We start from the raw sequence: 18896 nt of genomic DNA, 5'->3' as shown, positions 1-18896 counted from the left end.
ATGCTGAAATACTAAACATGAGATTTGCCCAGTTTCCGGACAAACGTTGAACGTGTAGTGCCTTCGCAATGCACACATGGTAAAAAAGTACATGTAAAGCGCACATGTAGCCGATTTTGGCAACAACAGTTTTAAGGAAAGTAAACTAGCCTGAAAACGCTAATAAATCGAGCGAGCTAGACAAGGAATGATTTATAATAAGACGGAATGAAAAACTTACAGATTGTGCTTGATCCAAGGGAAAAAACAAGGAAATTGGGGCTCAAAACTGCAGAATTAGACGAAGGCTTTATAACTGGAAAATGATAGATGCGAGTAAAAATAATGATCACTTGAGGGCACTATCTACAAAGGCAAGAGGCCTATTAAGTTCTCGGGGCAAGACAAGTAGCCTGAAAAAATGTTCAAGCCTATTATATTCATGTACAATAAACATTGTACTCAATGCAATTTTCCACCTTTTAACCCCAGGGGCCAAGTACAATGCCTGATAAATTCAGACAAAAAGTATTGTCAGTACTAGAGAAAGTTACTGAACTCAAAAAGCCTTGTCTGTGTAAAAGAGTTAAGAGTTAGTTGACTTGATGTATTTATATTTAGAACAGTTGTATATGCAATCCTGATTATTATTCATAATTATGTGTACTAATTTTGGAGAATTGTGAATAAAATTGGTTTTAACAGCAAAATGTTGTTGAATCTTTTGTAATGTAAAAGGAAGTAAAAACGTTGTTAAACATATTTCTAAAACATTAAAAGTTGTCTTACTTTGGCATAATAATAATAGTAATAACTAATTCTTATATATAGCGCAGTAATAACCCTATCAATGCGGTTTACATCCTGGTAATTGGGCCATAACATTCCTTATACAGCCCTGAGCTGCCGTGACACCCCAGTGGCTTTACTACCCTCACAGGTACCCATTTATACCCCTGGTTGAAGAGAAGCAATTATAAAGTGTCATATGACCAGGTTTTGAACCCACAATTTGCTTTTGATGCTCTATTGACTTCTGGGCCATCTATTGCAACAATCACTCAACAATTTTGGCTAATGTGCAATGGTCACCCCATGTTGTCAAGTATCTAAGTAAAATGATCATCTCCAAAAATGTGTGACAACAATTAAAATCTTGACCATCCATACTCGAATCCTGCCCCGCCCACTCTCTCATTCTCTTGGTGTCGAAATTCCTGCAAAATGATTGGCTCGTCGGACTACGCCCCCTGCCGCGCCCCCGTTGATGTGTAAAGTTCTAACGACAGAGGGCGCCATACCGTATACATAGACCTTATCGCAAATACCAATGCGCAAGCGCAGACTGTTGAATGAGGTGCATTGTGGGATAGATATGGATCAAATTTGGATACCAGCTAGACCACAATGCATCAATTTCAAGCTTTACGCGCGCGCCCCGGTATTTGCGAAAAGGTCTATGTGTTTTACACTTTTTATGGCTGTTTCGGGTAAGTTTGTTGTTGAACCGCTGTCTATTTTCACTAAAAAATCATAAAAGTAGAGAGTATTATATCCCCATGGTAAGACTATCATTATGTAATCTGTGAGATATTCATGTTCATGATATATACGAGAGGTCTGATGTGGTTTGTAATCTTTTTTTTTTTAAGCAATGTTCCATCGTTTGTGCTTGCTCCATGACCATGGATGGATGGTCCATGATGGACAGTGATGCTACCGGTTTGACCGCTCGATAGTCCGAAGGTTCGATGGTCCGAAGGTTTACTAGTTCGAAGGTCTGTCAGTCCTAAATCGAACCTTATTATCGATTCGGACTATCGAACCTTATTGTCAATTCGGACTATTGAACCTTATTGTCAATTCGGACTATCGAACCTTATTGTCAATTCGGACTATCAAACTTTATTGTCAATTCGGACTATCAAACCTTATCCTCGATTCAGACTATCGAACCTTCGGACTGTTGAACCTCGTTTTTGTTTCGAACTATCGAACCTTCCAACCAACTAACCTTATTCTAAATTCGGACTACCGAACCGTCTGACCAGTAAACCTTCGGATCGATGAACCTTCGGACTAATGAACCTTCGGACTATCGCATCAAATGTTCGGATTAACGAACCCTATTACATTTTCGGACTAATGAACCCCCTCTTATGGAAAATTTGTGCATTCGGACTATCGAACCTTCGGACTATTGAACTTTCGGACTAACGGACCTTCAGACAATCGGGCGGACCCCATGCTACCAGTGGCTTATTATAGTTTCTAGGTAGGTCTCATGCCAGAACCCAGTGACTGGGGCGCTGTGCTGTACTCTTTTTTTTTCGAAATGTTGTCATGATCGGTCGTATAAATTTGGTCATTATCGGTTGTTCTTTTTCGAAAAAAGGAATCTTGCGCCAGTCACTGGGTCAAACAGCGCCCCAGTTATACTTGGTCTATCGTTTTGGCTCTATTGAATCAATGATTTGATTATGAATGGGGCTTATGTATTCCTGCCCGACGTACATTGTACGTTGTTGATGTTAGTTCTCGTCGGATCATATTGTAACGGATCAACCCTGCATCCGCCAGAAAGAGAGGGGAACCACTTGCTAAACTCAGAGACAAAATAACAACTCAAAAATGGAAACAGATATGCAGGTACTCGCTCATCTTGTAATTCTCCTCAACGGGGACATGAACAAAATAATACATATAATAAAGTCAATTAATAATAAAGCAAAACGTAGCAACTGGCTGAGTTGGGGGAATTTAAGGACACTCCTCACTTAACTAATAAATAAATAAATACAACATTACCTTAACATTATGAACCCGGCCGGACGACGTGCAGATAATAAACTATACAGAAATAAATACATAGGCTGACCACTATCTGTGCTAGTACTTTTGTAAATGGTACTGAGAGCCTTCAGTTTACACATAGAAAGTATAGAGCCGCCGTCCGACCACCCTGATGTCCCAAGCCACAGTTCTATTCTAGAATGCCACACCTAGATTTGGTGCCTTGGTTTTATACCCAATAGGGTCATTCCGTGTCAAATCAACAGTTAGAAAAGTTAGCCAGAAAAAAAACAGTTACACAAGCTTCAAACATATATAACCATGTATTGTACATGTGTACATGAATGTACATGTACATGTATACTGTATGATATTACATTAAAATGTGCCCAAAACATATAATATTCAAATTGCCACCACACCATGAAGGAGTTGAGTGCCAAAGCTGAAAATTGGTGTATAAGAAGATATAATATAAATGTTTAACTGGTATAAATTTCAAAAAATGTTTTAATTGATCGCGGGGTCAAACGGGGTCAAGACGGGCGGGGTCTTTTTCACCTTTTTCTGGCTGGAACCAACTTTGGGCCCATGCTATTTCTAAATTAATGCATTGGTGAGCTTATAATTGCTTATGGATATAGACATGCACCCATAGATAATACCTAGGGAATATAGGATTCATTTGACCTCTCATGTTGGCACAGGGTGCATATGACCCCAATTATCCCAAAAAACATTTTCGGCTGATTAAAGTGCCTACTTTAAGTGACCATAACTAGAAAATTAAAGGAGATACATTTAAATTGAGTGCAGATTCATTAAATTTGGCAAGAAGTAAGATGGAATACCAAATTTGAGCTCTCTACCTGGTACAATAACTAAATTATGAGCTTTCAAAGTTGGAAATTAACACAAAAATCACTTTTCGCGTCTCGCGCGAGCACAAAATGGCCGCCGCGACCAAATTTCAATGGATCATATCTCGAAAAGGACGTGGAGTATGACTTAGCTTTTTTGTATGTGTTCATTTGAGCCACATCCAATCATTCTGATAAAGTTTCATCAAAATCTGAGAGGGTCACCTGGGGACTACTGGTTGATTTGACATGGAATTACCCAATAGGAAACTCTTTGTTATTTTAAATGTACTAGTAATCATTAAAGCTAAATTGAGGGGAAATAATGATACTAACAATGTGAACACATTCCTTGCAGGCCAATGGTGGCTGGCAAGGGAATGATAAATAAATGACATAACTGACTACATTGTACCCCCGTCTGGCACAACAATACACATTCATTGCAGGCCAATACAGAGCCAGAACATGTGTTTAAACACTATAACAAAAGGAGCTTGAAATGCATCACAAAGCACAATCCTTGCAGGCCAATGGTGGCTGGCAAGGGAATGATAAATTAATGACATAACTGACTACATTGTACCCCGGTCTGGCACAACAATACACATTCATTGCAGGCCAATACAGAGCCAGAACATGTGTTTAAACACTATAACAAAAGGAGCTTGAAATGCATCACAAAGCATGTTCATTACAATATGTTTTCGATAGTCACATATTTTTTAACCCCAACTCTGTGCAAGCTCTTGTTAATTTTTGTTTAAAAGGAATGCAGCACACCAGTTACTGGGTTTTGTCATAGGTTATGCTCAAACATTTATAAAATGATAAATTTTTGGTATATTATACCAACAATCAAATGAGTCAAAGTAACAACATCCAACCTCAAAAGTTCAAAGCAAAATTATTGTCTGGAAGATTAAGTTTCATTCCCCTTCACTCAGTCACTACAATAGATCAGGTGTTGTGGTTGCTATTTGGTATTCTATGGCGTGCCAAAATGAAAAAAAATTGTTTTTTTTATTAACTGCAGATTGTAATAAATTCTGCTAAATGTAATAAATAGCATATTTTTATGTCTACATTTAATAGAGAAAATAAAACAGATTGGTTTCTTATCTCCTGAAACCAAACATTGCTGGTCTAAAATTGGGAAAACAGATCGTTATGAAGTGTTTGTGCTCCAAGGGGGTCAGGGTGTTTTACTGTCATGCCTTGTGATATCTCCGGATTCTAACCTAGCAGCCATATGTCTTTAAGGACAAAAAATGTAATTAAATTTGTTTAATATTAATTGAATGAGATTTATGATTTATTTAGCACGCCATACTAGCTTCTGAAGATTTAATAAAATACCAACCAATGAAAGTGTTGAAAACACACTTTGTATGCATTACCACTGTAAATGGCAGACGATCTCTCGCAACGAAAGACCAAAACTTTTAAGATTTCAACACGATGAAGTGCAAGTGTCTTGTAAAAAGGTTGGATAGATGATTTAAAGTGTGTTGTAAAAAGGTTGGATAGATGATTTAAACAAATTTTTTAAAGTTATTTATTGTAAAAAAATATTCCCGTTATCCTACTTGAAACCCACGACACCAGGATATGAGAATAACCTAGACCCAGTAACTGGGGCGCTGTACTCCATTCTTCAAAATTTTGTCGCTATCGGTTGTATTCCTTTTTTCAAAATTTTGTCATTATTGGTATTACTCCTTTTATCGAAATTTTGTCATTATCGGTAGTACGACCGTAATGACAAAATTTTGGGGGAAAAGGAGTACGGTACAGCACCCCAGTTACTGGGTCTACGTATTATCGTGATAACCAATAATTTCGTGATGCTGTTATTAGTTAAGCAGTATTTAGGTGTTTGGCCCGTCCTCCATGGGCCTTCAGCCCGGAACACGTCTTATTTTTGTCTGTTTTTTTTTCTTAATAATAATACTTCTTCTTCGGAACATTCATAATTGTCCACTTAAAATAACAACTTGGCTTTTCCATAGAACTCGTATGAACTTGAAACGCTACACATAGTTAGATATTCATTAGGAGAGGAAACCGTTGTTATGTCACGATGGACGTCATCCATTCTTGAATTATGAAAATTCAAAGTTTATTGTTTCAGAAAATCATAGCTTTTGACCTACATGAGGGATTCTTACAACCAATACATCATCGGAAAGGTCAATAAAACTGCGTGAATGCTTCACAGGCATGACCCCATTTTGACCTTGTTTTCCGGATCAAATCGAAAGTTGAAATTTAAAAATTCATGTCTTAAGAACTACACATTTCCCCCATTGGTTGTATATCTACCTCCATGGTATATCCAAGGCGTTTTCAACTTACTCTTCCCTTTAGGTTATAGTTAGTCTCTTCTACAGTCATCAATATTTTTTAAGTTCATATTTCCTCAACCACATAAGCTATTTTGACAATCTGTACCTCATATGAAAGGGCTTTGCGTACTTTAAAAAAATGAATATGTTGGTGAACTTGTCTTGACCTTTTGACCTGTCAAAACTGGAAATGCCTGTATAATGCTCTTCCAGGAAAGGCGTTATTTAATGGCTTTTAGATTGAAATGTACACCTTTTGCTGCTTTAAAACTTTACACATCAAGAATACATTTTCATTTTGACTTCGCTTCATTTTGACGAGCTATTATCAAAATTCTTTTCATTGATTCAAACACTGCCCATACGACAGCCGAACACCTAGTGTTTGTTTCCACAAACACTCGATGTCTAGTCTTATACTACTTTACTTTTTCTTATTTCTCGGGATTTTCCGCTCACAAAAACACACTTGTCAAGCTCATTGAGACTTGAAATTCACATAATTTAGTTGGATGTTCAGTGGAGATAAAAACCTTCTACTTTTAGTTACTACACAAACTTGTCAGTCAATGTTTTTTCATACATTTAGGCCCCCTTATAGTTTTCCGAACAGCTAGGTATTTTTTTTTCCACTAGTAACCTTCCACTATACACACTTTACACCAGTGATTCTCACACTTTTAACCAATTGCTTATCTTTTACACACTTTTCAAACCAGGTTGTTTCACGCCCACTTTGAATCACAGTCTTACATTAAAAATCTAAAAACGCTGTACAGACAGTTTTTATAACAGATGTTAAATTCGGGGATAAATAATATTAATTTAGGTTTTTACCCATACACCGATGTGTGTTAGCACTGTATACTCAGTACTTTCCCCGAGTCCTGTGAACAAATATCACAGGCATGTTACTCGGGTGGGATTCGAACCCACGACCCTTGCAATTCTAGAGCAGTGTCTTACCAACTAGACCACCGAGGTTGCCCGGCAGCTAGAGGCAGTTCGAATCCTATGTTTTGGCAGCGGGTACCGCAACGATATAATAGATGTTAAATTTGCATCAGGGATAAAGAATATTAATTTTGGTTTTTACCCATACACCGATGTGTACATGGTGTATGGGTAAAAACCAAAATTAATAGACAGTTTTTACATATTAACACAGCTGAAAAAAGAGATGAGCAAAAATGCAGCTAGAATACATATTGTTTACAATAAAACCGACACAAATGATGGTTTTATATGTTATGGCTTTATGTAAAGGTGATATAATTTGGTTATTCAGATATAACAAATGTGATTATTGTGATAACGCCATACAGTCTTTTCAAAACCGTCTATTTGCAAGTCCGTAAATAATCGAGTTACAATACACACCTTGCTGAAGCACAATACCTGACTAGAGTACATGGATCTCGCTTCTACATCCCACACTGCAGCAATCAGGTTTACGTCTCATCGTTCTTTCCTCGCAAAATGAAGGACTGGAACTGCTTGAAGACGGACCCTGCACTCTCACCCTCTCTAGATGCATTCAAGAATGCACTGAGGGTCTCACCTAGTCAGTAATCTTGCTGGCCAGTTTTTACTTGCACCATGTATATTTTGCACCTGATTGGCTTTCGGTCCCATGGTTTCACGCGTGCGCCCAGCCACAGTGCGGTAATCTTCAAATTTTCTGAAGCAGCACTTTAAAGGAAAAAGAAGAATAAATGTTCACATATATAATGTTTATAAAGTTATAGTTATGGGGCTATATGATGGTTTGATGTGTTATGGCTCTGTAATAAGGTGATGTGTTTTGGTTATTCAAATCTAACAAATGTGAAGATTGCGTAGCAACTCCACACAGTCTTTTCGAAACCGACTATTTGCAAGACCGTAAATAATCGGGTTACAGAAGTTGTTCACGTATAAAACAGAAAAAACCTGACTTAGTATATCTACGATTATTGGGCTGACACTTATCCCATTAAGGTCAGCAAAATAGACACAGATGTAAATACAATATGGCAGCCAGGTCACCATTAACACCACACTGGTAATCAACAACATTCTGGTTGTCTTCCGCTGCAGAGAAGGGGCACCAGTTGTTTTCACACGACGCCCTCTGTTGTCACGGTGCACTTGATCTGAAACTTTGGACCCACTCGTGCTCATCTGTGGCGTAGTTGGATGGACGCTGTTCTCACTGCTACCCTCTGAGGCTGCCTTGTTAGTTTCCTTTGTCGATGATGATGTTACCATGGAAATAGATGCTACTGCTACCTTCTGAAGTGACATATTATTGCCCGATTTGTCAGGAACAGTTAGTAAAGCTGGTTCTGGTTTTATTGGTGCCGTAACTGGGTTTGGTTGTTGGTCGACCTTCGGAAGGCTAACATCGGGTTTGGCCATGTTGGACGGTAAACCAATTTTGACATGCTTCCGGATGGCCATGTAGACCGTAGAGTAAGAAATGATGATGACCACAAATGCGAATAATAAATAAGCTAGTCGAGTTCCCTGCGATACTTGGTGCAATGTAGGAGTGTCAACACTAGTAAGTACCGTGGTGAGTTCTGGAGTCGTTGACAAGAAAGCGACCAGAAACGAGATGAAAGCTGCCGCCTTTCCTCTTGATGCATTAAAAAATCGCAGGTGCGCCGGGCGGCAGATGCAGTCGTAACGGTCGAGCGCAATCAATATGGTGACACCAGTGGAGGTAAACATGCAGGTTTCCTCAATCCATCCCATTATCTCAAACAATTTATGTTCATTTTGACCAGTTACTAGAGCAAGACAATCATACAGGAGATCAGAGACCTGACATAAACAGATTAAGAGATCCGTCAAAGCCAACGACATGATCAGAATGTGTGTGCTTGTCGTGAGCGGTTTTGACCAATACACGCGTAGAATGAGAGAGTTTCCAGGCACTCCAAGCACCAGAATAATAATGCTGCTTATTGTACGGTACACGTAAGTACCCACGTCTATCTGAAAGTCACTTGTCTGTATCTCAGAGGAAGAGTTGCTAACTTGGATGTCCTCCATCTTGATCGCAGATAGTTTTTGTTTAGTTTTGAACTCTCTCACAACACACCCACAAACTATAACCCGCGATCAAGTTTGACGACAAGGATTTAGAAATGCCACTAAAAATGTGTTAGATCTGCTGCACAAACGATACCTTAAGAAGTTTGACAAAAATGTTAGTTTGGTTGCTATTTGAAACGCACACACAAAAACACCCAAGAATGATGAAAGACTCAAATTTCTCTGAAGCTTATATAGGCCCAGTGAAGGGTAAATTTAGATACATTTTTTTCAACGGCCAATTGGCTTTGGCCAAGTCTTTATAAGTGCAACCGTTTGTTATTCCGTAGCTTGGAGACAGAAACCAAAGAGATGGATACGTCATTGAATGTTGTTTACTGTGGTTGCTGAAACATGACAACGGAACAAGCAAATCATGTCGAAACATGGATGAAAGCAAATCATTTTCAGAAAGGGACAAGTTGTTTGTATTCTAGGGAACTGAATGTCAATTTGAAATGGAAGGAATTGTATATCTGAGGCTGATTAGCTTCCCCGGCTTTTCTCATAATAATAATAATTACAGTAATGAAATTTCATGTTGATATAGGGAAAGGCTGTTTTTTAAAAATTTCTTTTTAAAGGCACATCCATTGGAAAAATCTCAAAGCAGGGAAACAAACTTGGTTGTGACAAGATGATTATTGTACAAAGAACACACAATAAACCTAACATTGTATGCTCAAACCAAACTGTGAAACTCCAAAGAAAAAACACTTGACAAATGTGTAGGATTTGAAACTTTGCATGGTGGAAGTAAGATATAGAAAAGTTTGTGGTAACACCATGTAATAACAATCTCTAAATGAGTTGGGGTGGTTCTGAAAAGAACCGTTGGATTAACTCGACGTTTCGATCAGTATGCTCTGATCGTCTTCTGGAGAATGCTGGACTCTGATGCTGCTTGCTGCTTAAGTACTGGGCGGTGGATCAGCGGTGATGCATGAAGGCGGGAAATAGAGGCGGGAAGTAAACTCGATGATGCGTGGTGAAACCTGTTGTGGAGCCTTGGGTGGTGTGTGGGGGGTGTGTGCTCACTGAACCGTGTCATTAGGAACAAGCACAGGGGATAGTGAGGGTGTGGGGCCTAGGTGACTGAGGGTATAGATGATCCATTGGTCGGGAGAAGGGGGAGCCAGATGTCGCTGATGTGGAAGCCGATGTCTTGGGGTACGGTGTCATGCTTGTGGATCTCTATGGCCTCTCTGATGCATCTAGGGTGCCACGCCTGGATAGGAGCGATGATTTCTGCTGCTTCCCAGTTCACTCGGTGGTCAGTGATGTGGGAATGCTTGACGATGGCGGATTTATCGAAGTCCCCCCTCCTTCCGTGTGCTCGGTGTTCCTTAAGTCTAGTGGGAAGGTTACGCCCGGTTTCCCCAACATAAACCTTACCACATTCGCATGGAATGCGATAGACTCCGGCACGGGTGGAGGGGTCCTTCTTGTCCTTGTGCGATTGGAGAGAGCCATGGAGTTTCTTCTTGACAAATGTATTGTGACGCATGTACATTGTTAACTGGTTGTATCCACAATAAAGATGATTATTGTACAAAGAACACACAAGAAACCTAACATTGTATGCTCAAACCAAACTGTGAAACTCCAAAGAAAAAACACTTGACAAATGTATTGTGACGCATGTACATTGTTAACTGGTTGTATTAACAATCCATTACAAACCCACAATGACGCGCACGTAGCTAAAATTAAACCAACTCGACTCTAAAGTCAAGAAGCGCTCAACGCTTTGTGACACTTCATTTGTGAGTTGTTTGTATCCAAGTTGCAATTCAAGATGAGCAGATTGGTGCAAAAGTACAAGGGCATAACATCATTAATCTTCGTTCTGCAGATGATATTGTACTCCTAGCCTGAGCGGATAAGAGCAACAAACTCGAGCTGTGGTGTTTCTGTTCAGCAGAGTGTGGGTTCGAATCCCATTCGTGACACTGGGTCCTTGAGCAAGACACTTAACCATAAGCTTTTCTCTACCCAGGGGTAAATGGGTTACCTGTGAGGGCAGAGATGGTTCTTGTGATTGATTAGCTTAGTGCGCTACATATTTAGCGGCACAGGCTGTATACTCCCTAGGTAGCTGAGATGGTTTAAGGAATGATTTAAGGCCCAGTGACCAGGGCTAATAATGTTGAAGTGCCATGAGCGTCACTACGTGACGGAACTGAGCGCTGTAAAAGAAGCCACTATTATTATTATTATTATTATTATTATTATTATTATTATTATTATTCAAACCCTTTAATTTATTTCTCCATTTCTTTTATAGAACTATAAAGGCCAAAGAATCTGGCAATGATGGCTAAACCTCTTCATATATGCACCCCTCTGTTGGAGAGTGTACCCATGAGTAAAGTAGCTGGCTGTAAAGTCTTCATCAAATGCGACAGCATGCAGCCATCGGCGTCATTTAAGATCAGAGGGATTGGACACAGAATACAGAAGGTACGGAATGTTTAAAAGCGCTGGGGTGGATTTCACAAAGAGATCTCGAGTTCGGACCAGTACTTAGGACTAGCCTTAAAGGGACACGTTGCCTTGGATCAGACGAGTTGGTCTATAAAAAGCGTTTGTAACCGTTTGTTATAAAATGCACATGGTTAGAAAGATGTTTTAAAAGTAGAATACAATGATCCACACAAATTTGCTTTAAAATTGCGCTTTTCTTTTCAGTTTTCTTTTCACTAACACGGTCAGCCATTTATGGGAGTCAAAAACTCCCATAAATGCCCGACCATGCAACATCTTTCTACCAATATAATGAACGGTTACAAACGCTTTTCAAATACCATCCCGGCCGATCCAAGGCAATGTGTTCCTTTAAAGACGAGCCTTAAGTTTTGAATAGCTCTTATTGAGTCCTAGGACTAGTCCTAAGTTAGAACTATCTTTATGAAATCGACCCCAGGACACTTTTGTTAACGACTCAAAACAAATATTAGCATAAAAACTTACTTGGTATTGAGCAATGGAGAGCTGTTGATAAGATGAAACATTGAAGGAAACAACTCCCTCTGAATTAACATAGGTTTTGAGAAGGAGGTAATTTCTCACTAAAATATTTGAATTTGAAAAAGACATCAGGCCTGAAGTCTTTTTCAGGCCTCTGAAAGCGCACAAATCTGTGCAACAAGGGTGTTTTGTCTTTCATTACTTTCTTGCAACTTCATTGACCAAATGAGCCAAAGTTTTCATAGGTTTGTTATTTTATGCATATGTTGAGAATGGGATACCAAGTGAGAATTTGGTCTCTGACAATATTACCAAATGAATCCAATGCCTTTATAAGTATCCTGAGTAGTTTTTATTTTACATGAGCTTGGCACAATATTACCCGGTAACGCAAGTCCTAAGTGAGTCAACTTTTTTCAATTTTCTAATTTGTATCCACAGGCAGTGCAGATGGGTGGAAAACACATCATTTGTTCATCAGGTAAGAGATGCAGTTAGTGACCTTGACTGCTTTTCTCAAAGCAGTCGCAAATTTTCCCAAATTTAGTTCATCAGTTGAAGTTGTTTTGCCTTAAGTTTGTTGATAGGGGTACATGGAGTTAATAACCGATATGTGTATTTATTATGCATTTTTGCAAGCCAAGTAGGCTCTTCAAAGCGCCTAACAGTTATATTAGTTATTACAACTATTTATTGAGCCCTAAACATTCCTAAAAACTATCTCAATTCCTTGGAGTATTGCAGCACCAGCTATTAAATGAGCGCAGAGGTTACAAGTCATTAACATTCAACAGGACAATGAGAAGCAATTATAGTCAAGTGTCTTGCTCAAGGAAAGGTGTGTCACAGCTGGGTTGAACCCACACTCCAGTGACTTGGCCACCAGAGTGTGAGTTAAGTGCACTAGATGGCTTGACCATGACACGCCAACTTGGGGGCATTTGCAATACTTAATCTGTCAAAGTCAAGCAAAAGGTGCCATACGCTTTGAAAGGGAGTTTGGGTGAATGATTTGAAATTTTTATTATGTTTATTTGCCAAGCAAATGTGCCAATTTGATGATAAGATGTAAATTTGGTTCACTTTTCAGGTGGGAATGCTGGATTTGCAGCGGCGTATGCAGCCAGGCAGCTTGGTTACCCAGCGACCATCGTCATTCCAGAGAGTACACCAGACTTTGTGGCTGCTGGTCTGCGGGATGAAGGAGCAGAGGTCATAGTTCATGGAAAGGTTAATGTGCAGTAGTTTGTATTGAAGATACTTCCTGGACCCAGTTTCATCAGGCCAGTAAGCACAAAAAAACTTGCTAAGCACAGAATAGTATTGCTAAGCAGAAACAGGTTACCAGCCCAAATTGCTTAAGTTTGAATTGTTGTGGCTGGTGCCTGAATCAGTATTTGCTTAGCAAACAAATTTGTCAAGCAGTATTTTCTGCTAATTGGCTTTATGAAATAGACTGATCCACTAAGCTCCGCCCCATTGCTAATGACCAATCACAACGCAAAGAAGGTCCGACATGTGTGCGCTTATCTTGGCGCGCGCGGCAGAGTTGTGCAAAAAGGCATTGGAGAGCCCAACGTGTTCTTGCTCACACGTGCGTCGTGGGCGGAGTAACAACATGTGTATATCTACTTGCTTGGTAGATTATGTTCGTTTGAGAACTTGTCTTGCTATATATTCTTCTGCAGAGGAGAATATTTTTTCAAAATTCGCGAAACTTCTGGGTTCTCAAAAGGACAGTTCTTGTTAGAACTGAGAAATCTCATGAATATCCCAAAATTTACTCCAAGGCAGTAGAGTATTAGCAAGACAAGTTCTCAAAAGAACAAAATCTACCCAGCATGTAGATTACACATAGCACAAACCAAACATACAAAATAAGACCAGTACATATCGCCTTTACATGAACTTTATTGGTTGCCGGTCCATCAAAAAAGCCATGGAATGAAACCCTGAATGTTTCCTGCAAACTAGTCTTAGTTACTCTCAAAAATGTTTGAGGAATTTGTCATAAAAAAATATGATAGCGGTTCATGTCATAATAGCACCCTCTGTCAGAATTGATTTTCGTTCGCAAATAACACAACAGGGGCCGATTTTACAAAGCAATGAAATTGTGAAATCACACTTTACTTAGCAACTACGATTGATGGGCAGTTAAGATCAATCATAGCTCTTTGTGAAATCCGCCCCAGGAGCGTCTTGAAACCAAGCCTAAGTGCAAACCAGGTTCTTGATTCGTGACTGCACTTTGTCTGTATATTACTCAGGTATGGGATAATGCTAATGAGTACGCGTTGAAGCTAGCTGAAGACATTGAAGGCTCCATCGTAATACATCCTTTTGATCATCCGGATTTATGGTAAGATCTGAATTTATCAAAGGTTCCTGAGCAAAAAATAAGTAAAGGGTGAAATATTTCAGGGCCCAATTTCATTTTGCTGCTTAAAGCCATTGGACACTTTCGGTAAACAGTATTGTCCAAGGCCCACACTTCGTGTATCACAACTTCTATATAAATAACAAACCTGTGAAAATTTAGGCTCAATCGGTCAGCTGAGTCGGGAGAAAATAACGGGAAAACCCCCCGGTCATTGGAGTCGGGAGAAAATAACGTGAAAACCCGCCCTTGTTTCCGCACGTTTCGCCGTGTCATGACATGTGTTTAAAATAAATCCGTAATTCTCGATATCGAGAATTGATATTGTTTTAATGTTTTCTCAAAAAGTAAAGCATTTCATGGAATAATATTCTAAAGTCTTTCACCATTACCTTCTATAAACCCTGTAAGTTATTTGTAAATCTGTGAACTTTTTTTTTTTTTTTCTGTTCCGAAAGTGTCCAATGGCTTTAAGCACAAAAAGTAGCTAGGCACAAAATATTATGCTTTTCAGAATAAGGTTACAAACCAAAATACAATTTCACATCTGTGGCTGGTAGAATTTTTTTGCTAGGCAGTATTTCTTTTCTCTTAATAAGTCTCTGGGGTTTTTCTCCCACATCAAAAATTAAAATCTCTTTCCTTGTCTTCTCTCCATTGGGTGATTGGCTAGTATAGTGAATAATCTTGGCTTCACAACCAGAATTAGTAAATGAAATGAAGTATTTGTCTGCTAGAGACATTATGCATTGACGTCATCCAGCCGCCATCTTAGGGATGACGAAACAATCGAGACGCACAGATTTGTATGCGCACAGGATTGGCAGATGAACACCTTCCTTTTGACCTCTAGGTGAGGGCGCCCTACTGAAATGACGTCATGTGCATAAGGTCCATAGACCTTATCGCAAATACCAATGCGCACGCGCAGACTGTTGGATGAGGTGCATTGTGGGATATATATGGATCAAATTTGGATACCAGCAAGACCACAATGCACCTAATTCCTAGCTTTACGCACGCGCCCCGGTATTTGCGAAAAGGTCTATTCAAAGCTCTTACGACTTCTGGTAATTATGTTATGTTTTTGTCCACGTCCACAGGGAGGGGCACAGTACAGTCATAACCGAGAGTGCCAACCAGATGCCCATCAAGCCAGCCGCAGTCGTCGTCTGCGTAGGGGGCGGGGGTCTACTCTGTGGAGTGGTGCAAGGAATGAAGAAGGTCGGATGGAGCGATGTTCCTATTGTTGCTATGGAAACCAAAGGAGCCGATAGTTACAATGCGGCCGTTTTGGCTGGGGAGTTGGTCACACTACCAGATATAACAAGGTGGGTTTGAAATTATGCTTCAACATAATATTTGGTTAAAGTAAACCTGGTTCATATTTCCTGTGAATGCAAATGCGATAACAATTTTGAGGCAACAAAAGCCTTTGACCCCATGCCCCCTGGTCATTGGCCTTGGTGCCCTTGAAATGCTCCTTTAGAAATGTACATTTTCCTCTTAGGGTGCTAAATGCCTTGGTGCCCTTGCCCTTTCAAAAACAAAGCATACAGTCGGCCTGCCAGACCTACAAGCTAATTTCAGGAGTTTTCACATTTGGTTAAACTCATCCATGCTTGAAAACATGGTAGGTTGAAATTCAATGTTGCCACATCCCATTAAACACTCCTTTCATTTTTTCTCCTCATCGTTAATTGAATTGAATTGAACTGAATGGTTTATTCGTCAGGTATATAAAAATACATGAAATTTACAATCTTTACAATTAACATCTTCCTCCCATCTCTCATAACTTGCCCCTCTTTTTTAGCCGGGCAAAATGTCTTGGTGCCCTGACTGTTTGTAAACGCAGCTTGGAATACTCCAAAGAGCACCCTATTCACTCTGTAGTGGTTGACGATCGGGACGCAGTGAATGGATGCCTGCGGTTATTAGGTGAATATAAACGATCTTTGCCACCTCTTGGATCAACAGTTGAAAGGGACAAGGGGTACACAAGTCTGGGCAGTGGTGCAACAGGGGGAGGGGGATCTGAACTCGGCTTGACCCCCTGCCTCTTGCCCCTCTCCAGTGTTGTAGCCACAGTGGGTGGTACGTGGTTCTGATCAGAGGAGCCACCACTGCTCGTAGAGAGAGTTTATTAACATGGTGTCTTCACAAATCTCTCAGAACCACCACAGCACATAGAGTTTATTTACATTGTGTCTCCACAAAACTCACTAGATTACATTCCCACCATGCAAAGTTTAAAATCTTGCTTCTGTAAGTAGTAAAAGTAAGAAATAAATTCATTTAAACTTTACATATGAAATTCATTTAGGTAGATCGAAGTCTTATATAACCAAACCAACCAAACAAGGTACTCAAGGCGCTGAGATACAAATTTTCAGAAAGATAGGTTATTGCAGTGATGAATTCTGAGACCCAATTATGTAGCACCTTATAAGGGTTTACATGGTAGACACAGCAATCTGACAAGAAATTTGATAAATCAAGATGATTTGTTTTGAATTCTCAGACGATCATCGCATCCTCGTTGAAGTAGCGTGTGGAGCAGCTTTGGCAGGTGTCTATAGCAACGTCCTTAGAGATCTGCAAAAAGAAGGCAAGCTGCCGTCTGAGTTGAAGTCTGTTCTGGTGATTGTATGCGGCGGGAGCGGAATCACACTTCAGAAGCTTATAGAGTACCAAGCCAGTGTTGGATTATGATTTTAAAATAAGTTCCAATATTGACCAGTCTTTCAATACTTTCAATACTTTTTATCACGATATTGATGATAGAAAGCTTCCCCTAAAAATGTTACTTGCTGCTTGTAGTTTTTAAGAAATGAGTAAAACAATTTCACCAAAATAATTGTTGTCTCAGGGAGACGAAAATTATTTTATCAATTTACGCGACTCTCCTGGAAAAATTGCTCTGTGATTTTCACTATTTTTTTTTCCTCTTAAAAACTTGATGACTAATGAAGCTGAAAATTCTACAGGTAAATTATATCTTCATTCAGAGTGAGTAAGGGATTCATCTCATGGCCAAAAAACTTGGTATACAAAAGGTATCAAAATTCTTTCAGGTTTATACTTCTTTGGTCTTATTTTTTTTTTTTATATTTTGCATTTAAAAACCATAAGGTGCAATTTCACCTTACCATAAATTTACCATATACTTTTTAAGACCCACCAAATTCTTAAAGTGTATAATGAAGAGAGGTGATTCTGGATTTTAATGGAAACTTATCATGTATTTGTAAAAATAAATTGGAGAGGGCAGCTGTGGTCTTTTTACTTAAAGTTTATTAATGAAAGAGTACATTTTATAGAGAATTAACCTCAAACTTGTACAAAAAGAATTGTTCAGGGGAACTGTTTTCTGTCTTTAATTTGTGCTTGTATTTATGAATTAATACATTACACAGGGTAACATTCAAAGTAGTATTTATTTTGAAAATACTGCTACCTTTGATAGTATTTTGCAGTGTGTTAAAATCTTTTTAATGGTAAATAAAATCATTGGTCTATTTTATAAAGCTATTTTATTTTATTTTATTTTATTTTATTTTATTTTATTTTATTTTATTTTATTTTATTTTATTTTATTTTATTTTATTTCACTTTATTTTATTTTATTTTATTTTATTTTATTTTATTTTATTTTTTTTTTTATTTTTTTTTTTTTTATTTTTTATTTTTTTTTTTTTTAATTTTTTTTTTTTTTAATTTATTTATTTCAATCACGTCAAAGAGTGCAAGTGCCAATGACAAGATGGTCGTTGGGAACTTATGTGAATATAATGTGTTTTATTTCCATTTTCCTCAATGGAAACTGCGTGCAGCAGCTAGCTCTGTATAAAACTTTGTCTTTAAAACTTTACTCCTTGCAAAACGGTGTCTAGCAAACAACTTAAAGACCCATAGAATGCCTTCATTCCGTCTGGGACTAAGCTTAATGAATAAACATGGCACAACTATAACTGCAAAGGAATATGCAAATGAGTCTACTTGTGGTTTCTCAAGTTCAAATAAACAATGAAGATGGGTACAAAAAAAGAACTTTCCCACATATCAAATAAACTGTAATTTGAAATGTATTGGCATGAATGAAAAAGAAAAGAAGTAAATATACTATAGTAAAAGCCATAGAGGTATACCTCTTTGTTGAAATCAAATAGGATTTAACTTATTAAAGGCAGTGGACACTATTGGTAATTGTCAAAGACCAGTCTTCTCACTTGGTGTATCTGCACATAATGCATAAAATAACAACCCTGTGAAAATTTGAGCTCAATTGGTCGTCGAAGTTGCGAGATATGAATAAAAAACACCCTTGTCACACAAAGTTGTGTGCTTTCAGATGCTTGATTTCGAGACCTCAAATTCTAAACTTGAAGTCTCGAAATCAAATTCGTGGAAAATTACTTCTTTCTCGAAAACTACGTCACTTCGACAGAGGGAGCCGTTTCTCACAATGTTTTATACTATCAA

The 18896-nt window shown here is 38.6% G+C and overlaps 2 protein-coding genes across 7 annotated transcripts; one reads left to right on the top strand and one right to left on the bottom strand.

Moving 5' to 3' along the window:
* The first annotated feature begins 1381 nt into the window (after nt 1-1381).
* Nucleotides 1382-17243, top strand: LOC117290878 (serine dehydratase-like). Of its 6 annotated transcripts, none has more exons than XM_033772437.1 (8): nt 1382-1469; nt 11349-11524; nt 12473-12512; nt 13122-13261; nt 14302-14393; nt 15515-15742; nt 16228-16352; nt 16936-17243. In XM_033772437.1, exons 2-8 carry the CDS (start codon nt 11375-11377, stop codon nt 17124-17126), a joined length of 966 nt encoding a protein of 321 aa, XP_033628328.1. In that variant the 5' UTR covers nt 1382-1469; nt 11349-11374; the 3' UTR covers nt 17127-17243. The 6 variants fall into 6 exon arrangements, with proteins under 6 accessions (XP_033628328.1, XP_033628332.1, XP_033628327.1 ...); XM_033772441.1 differs by lacking the exon at nt 1382-1469 and adding an exon at nt 8154-8291; XM_033772436.1 differs by lacking the exon at nt 1382-1469 and adding an exon at nt 8154-8388.
* On the bottom strand, nt 7799-9019 carry LOC117290086 (gastrin/cholecystokinin type B receptor-like). The gene has a single exon (XM_033771334.1). It carries the CDS (start codon nt 9017-9019, stop codon nt 7799-7801), a length of 1221 nt encoding a protein of 406 aa, XP_033627225.1.
* Nucleotides 17244-18896: the final 1653 nt, after the last annotated feature.

The sequence above is a fragment of the Asterias rubens genome, chromosome 5 (assembly GCF_902459465.1).
Source record: "Asterias rubens chromosome 5, eAstRub1.3, whole genome shotgun sequence".
Lineage (NCBI taxonomy): Eukaryota > Metazoa > Echinodermata > Asteroidea > Forcipulatida > Asteriidae > Asterias > Asterias rubens.
Note: the sequence above shows the minus strand (reverse complement) of the source record. Positions and strands in the feature narration are given on the sequence as shown.

Coding starts and splice junctions, on each gene's coding strand:
- LOC117290086 (XM_033771334.1), bottom strand. CDS start 9,019: ATGGAGGACATCCAAGTTAGCAACTCTTCCTCTGAGATACAGACAAGT.
- LOC117290878 (XM_033772437.1), top strand. CDS start 11,375: ATGATGGCTAAACCTCTTCATATATGCACCCCTCTGTTGGAGAGTGTA. Junction 12,513..13,121: donor ACACATCATTTGTTCATCAG/GTAAGAGATGCA, acceptor TTCACTTTTCAG/GTGGGAATGCTGGATTTGCA. Junction 13,262..14,301: donor AGGTCATAGTTCATGGAAAG/GTTAATGTGCAG, acceptor TATATTACTCAG/GTATGGGATAATGCTAATGA.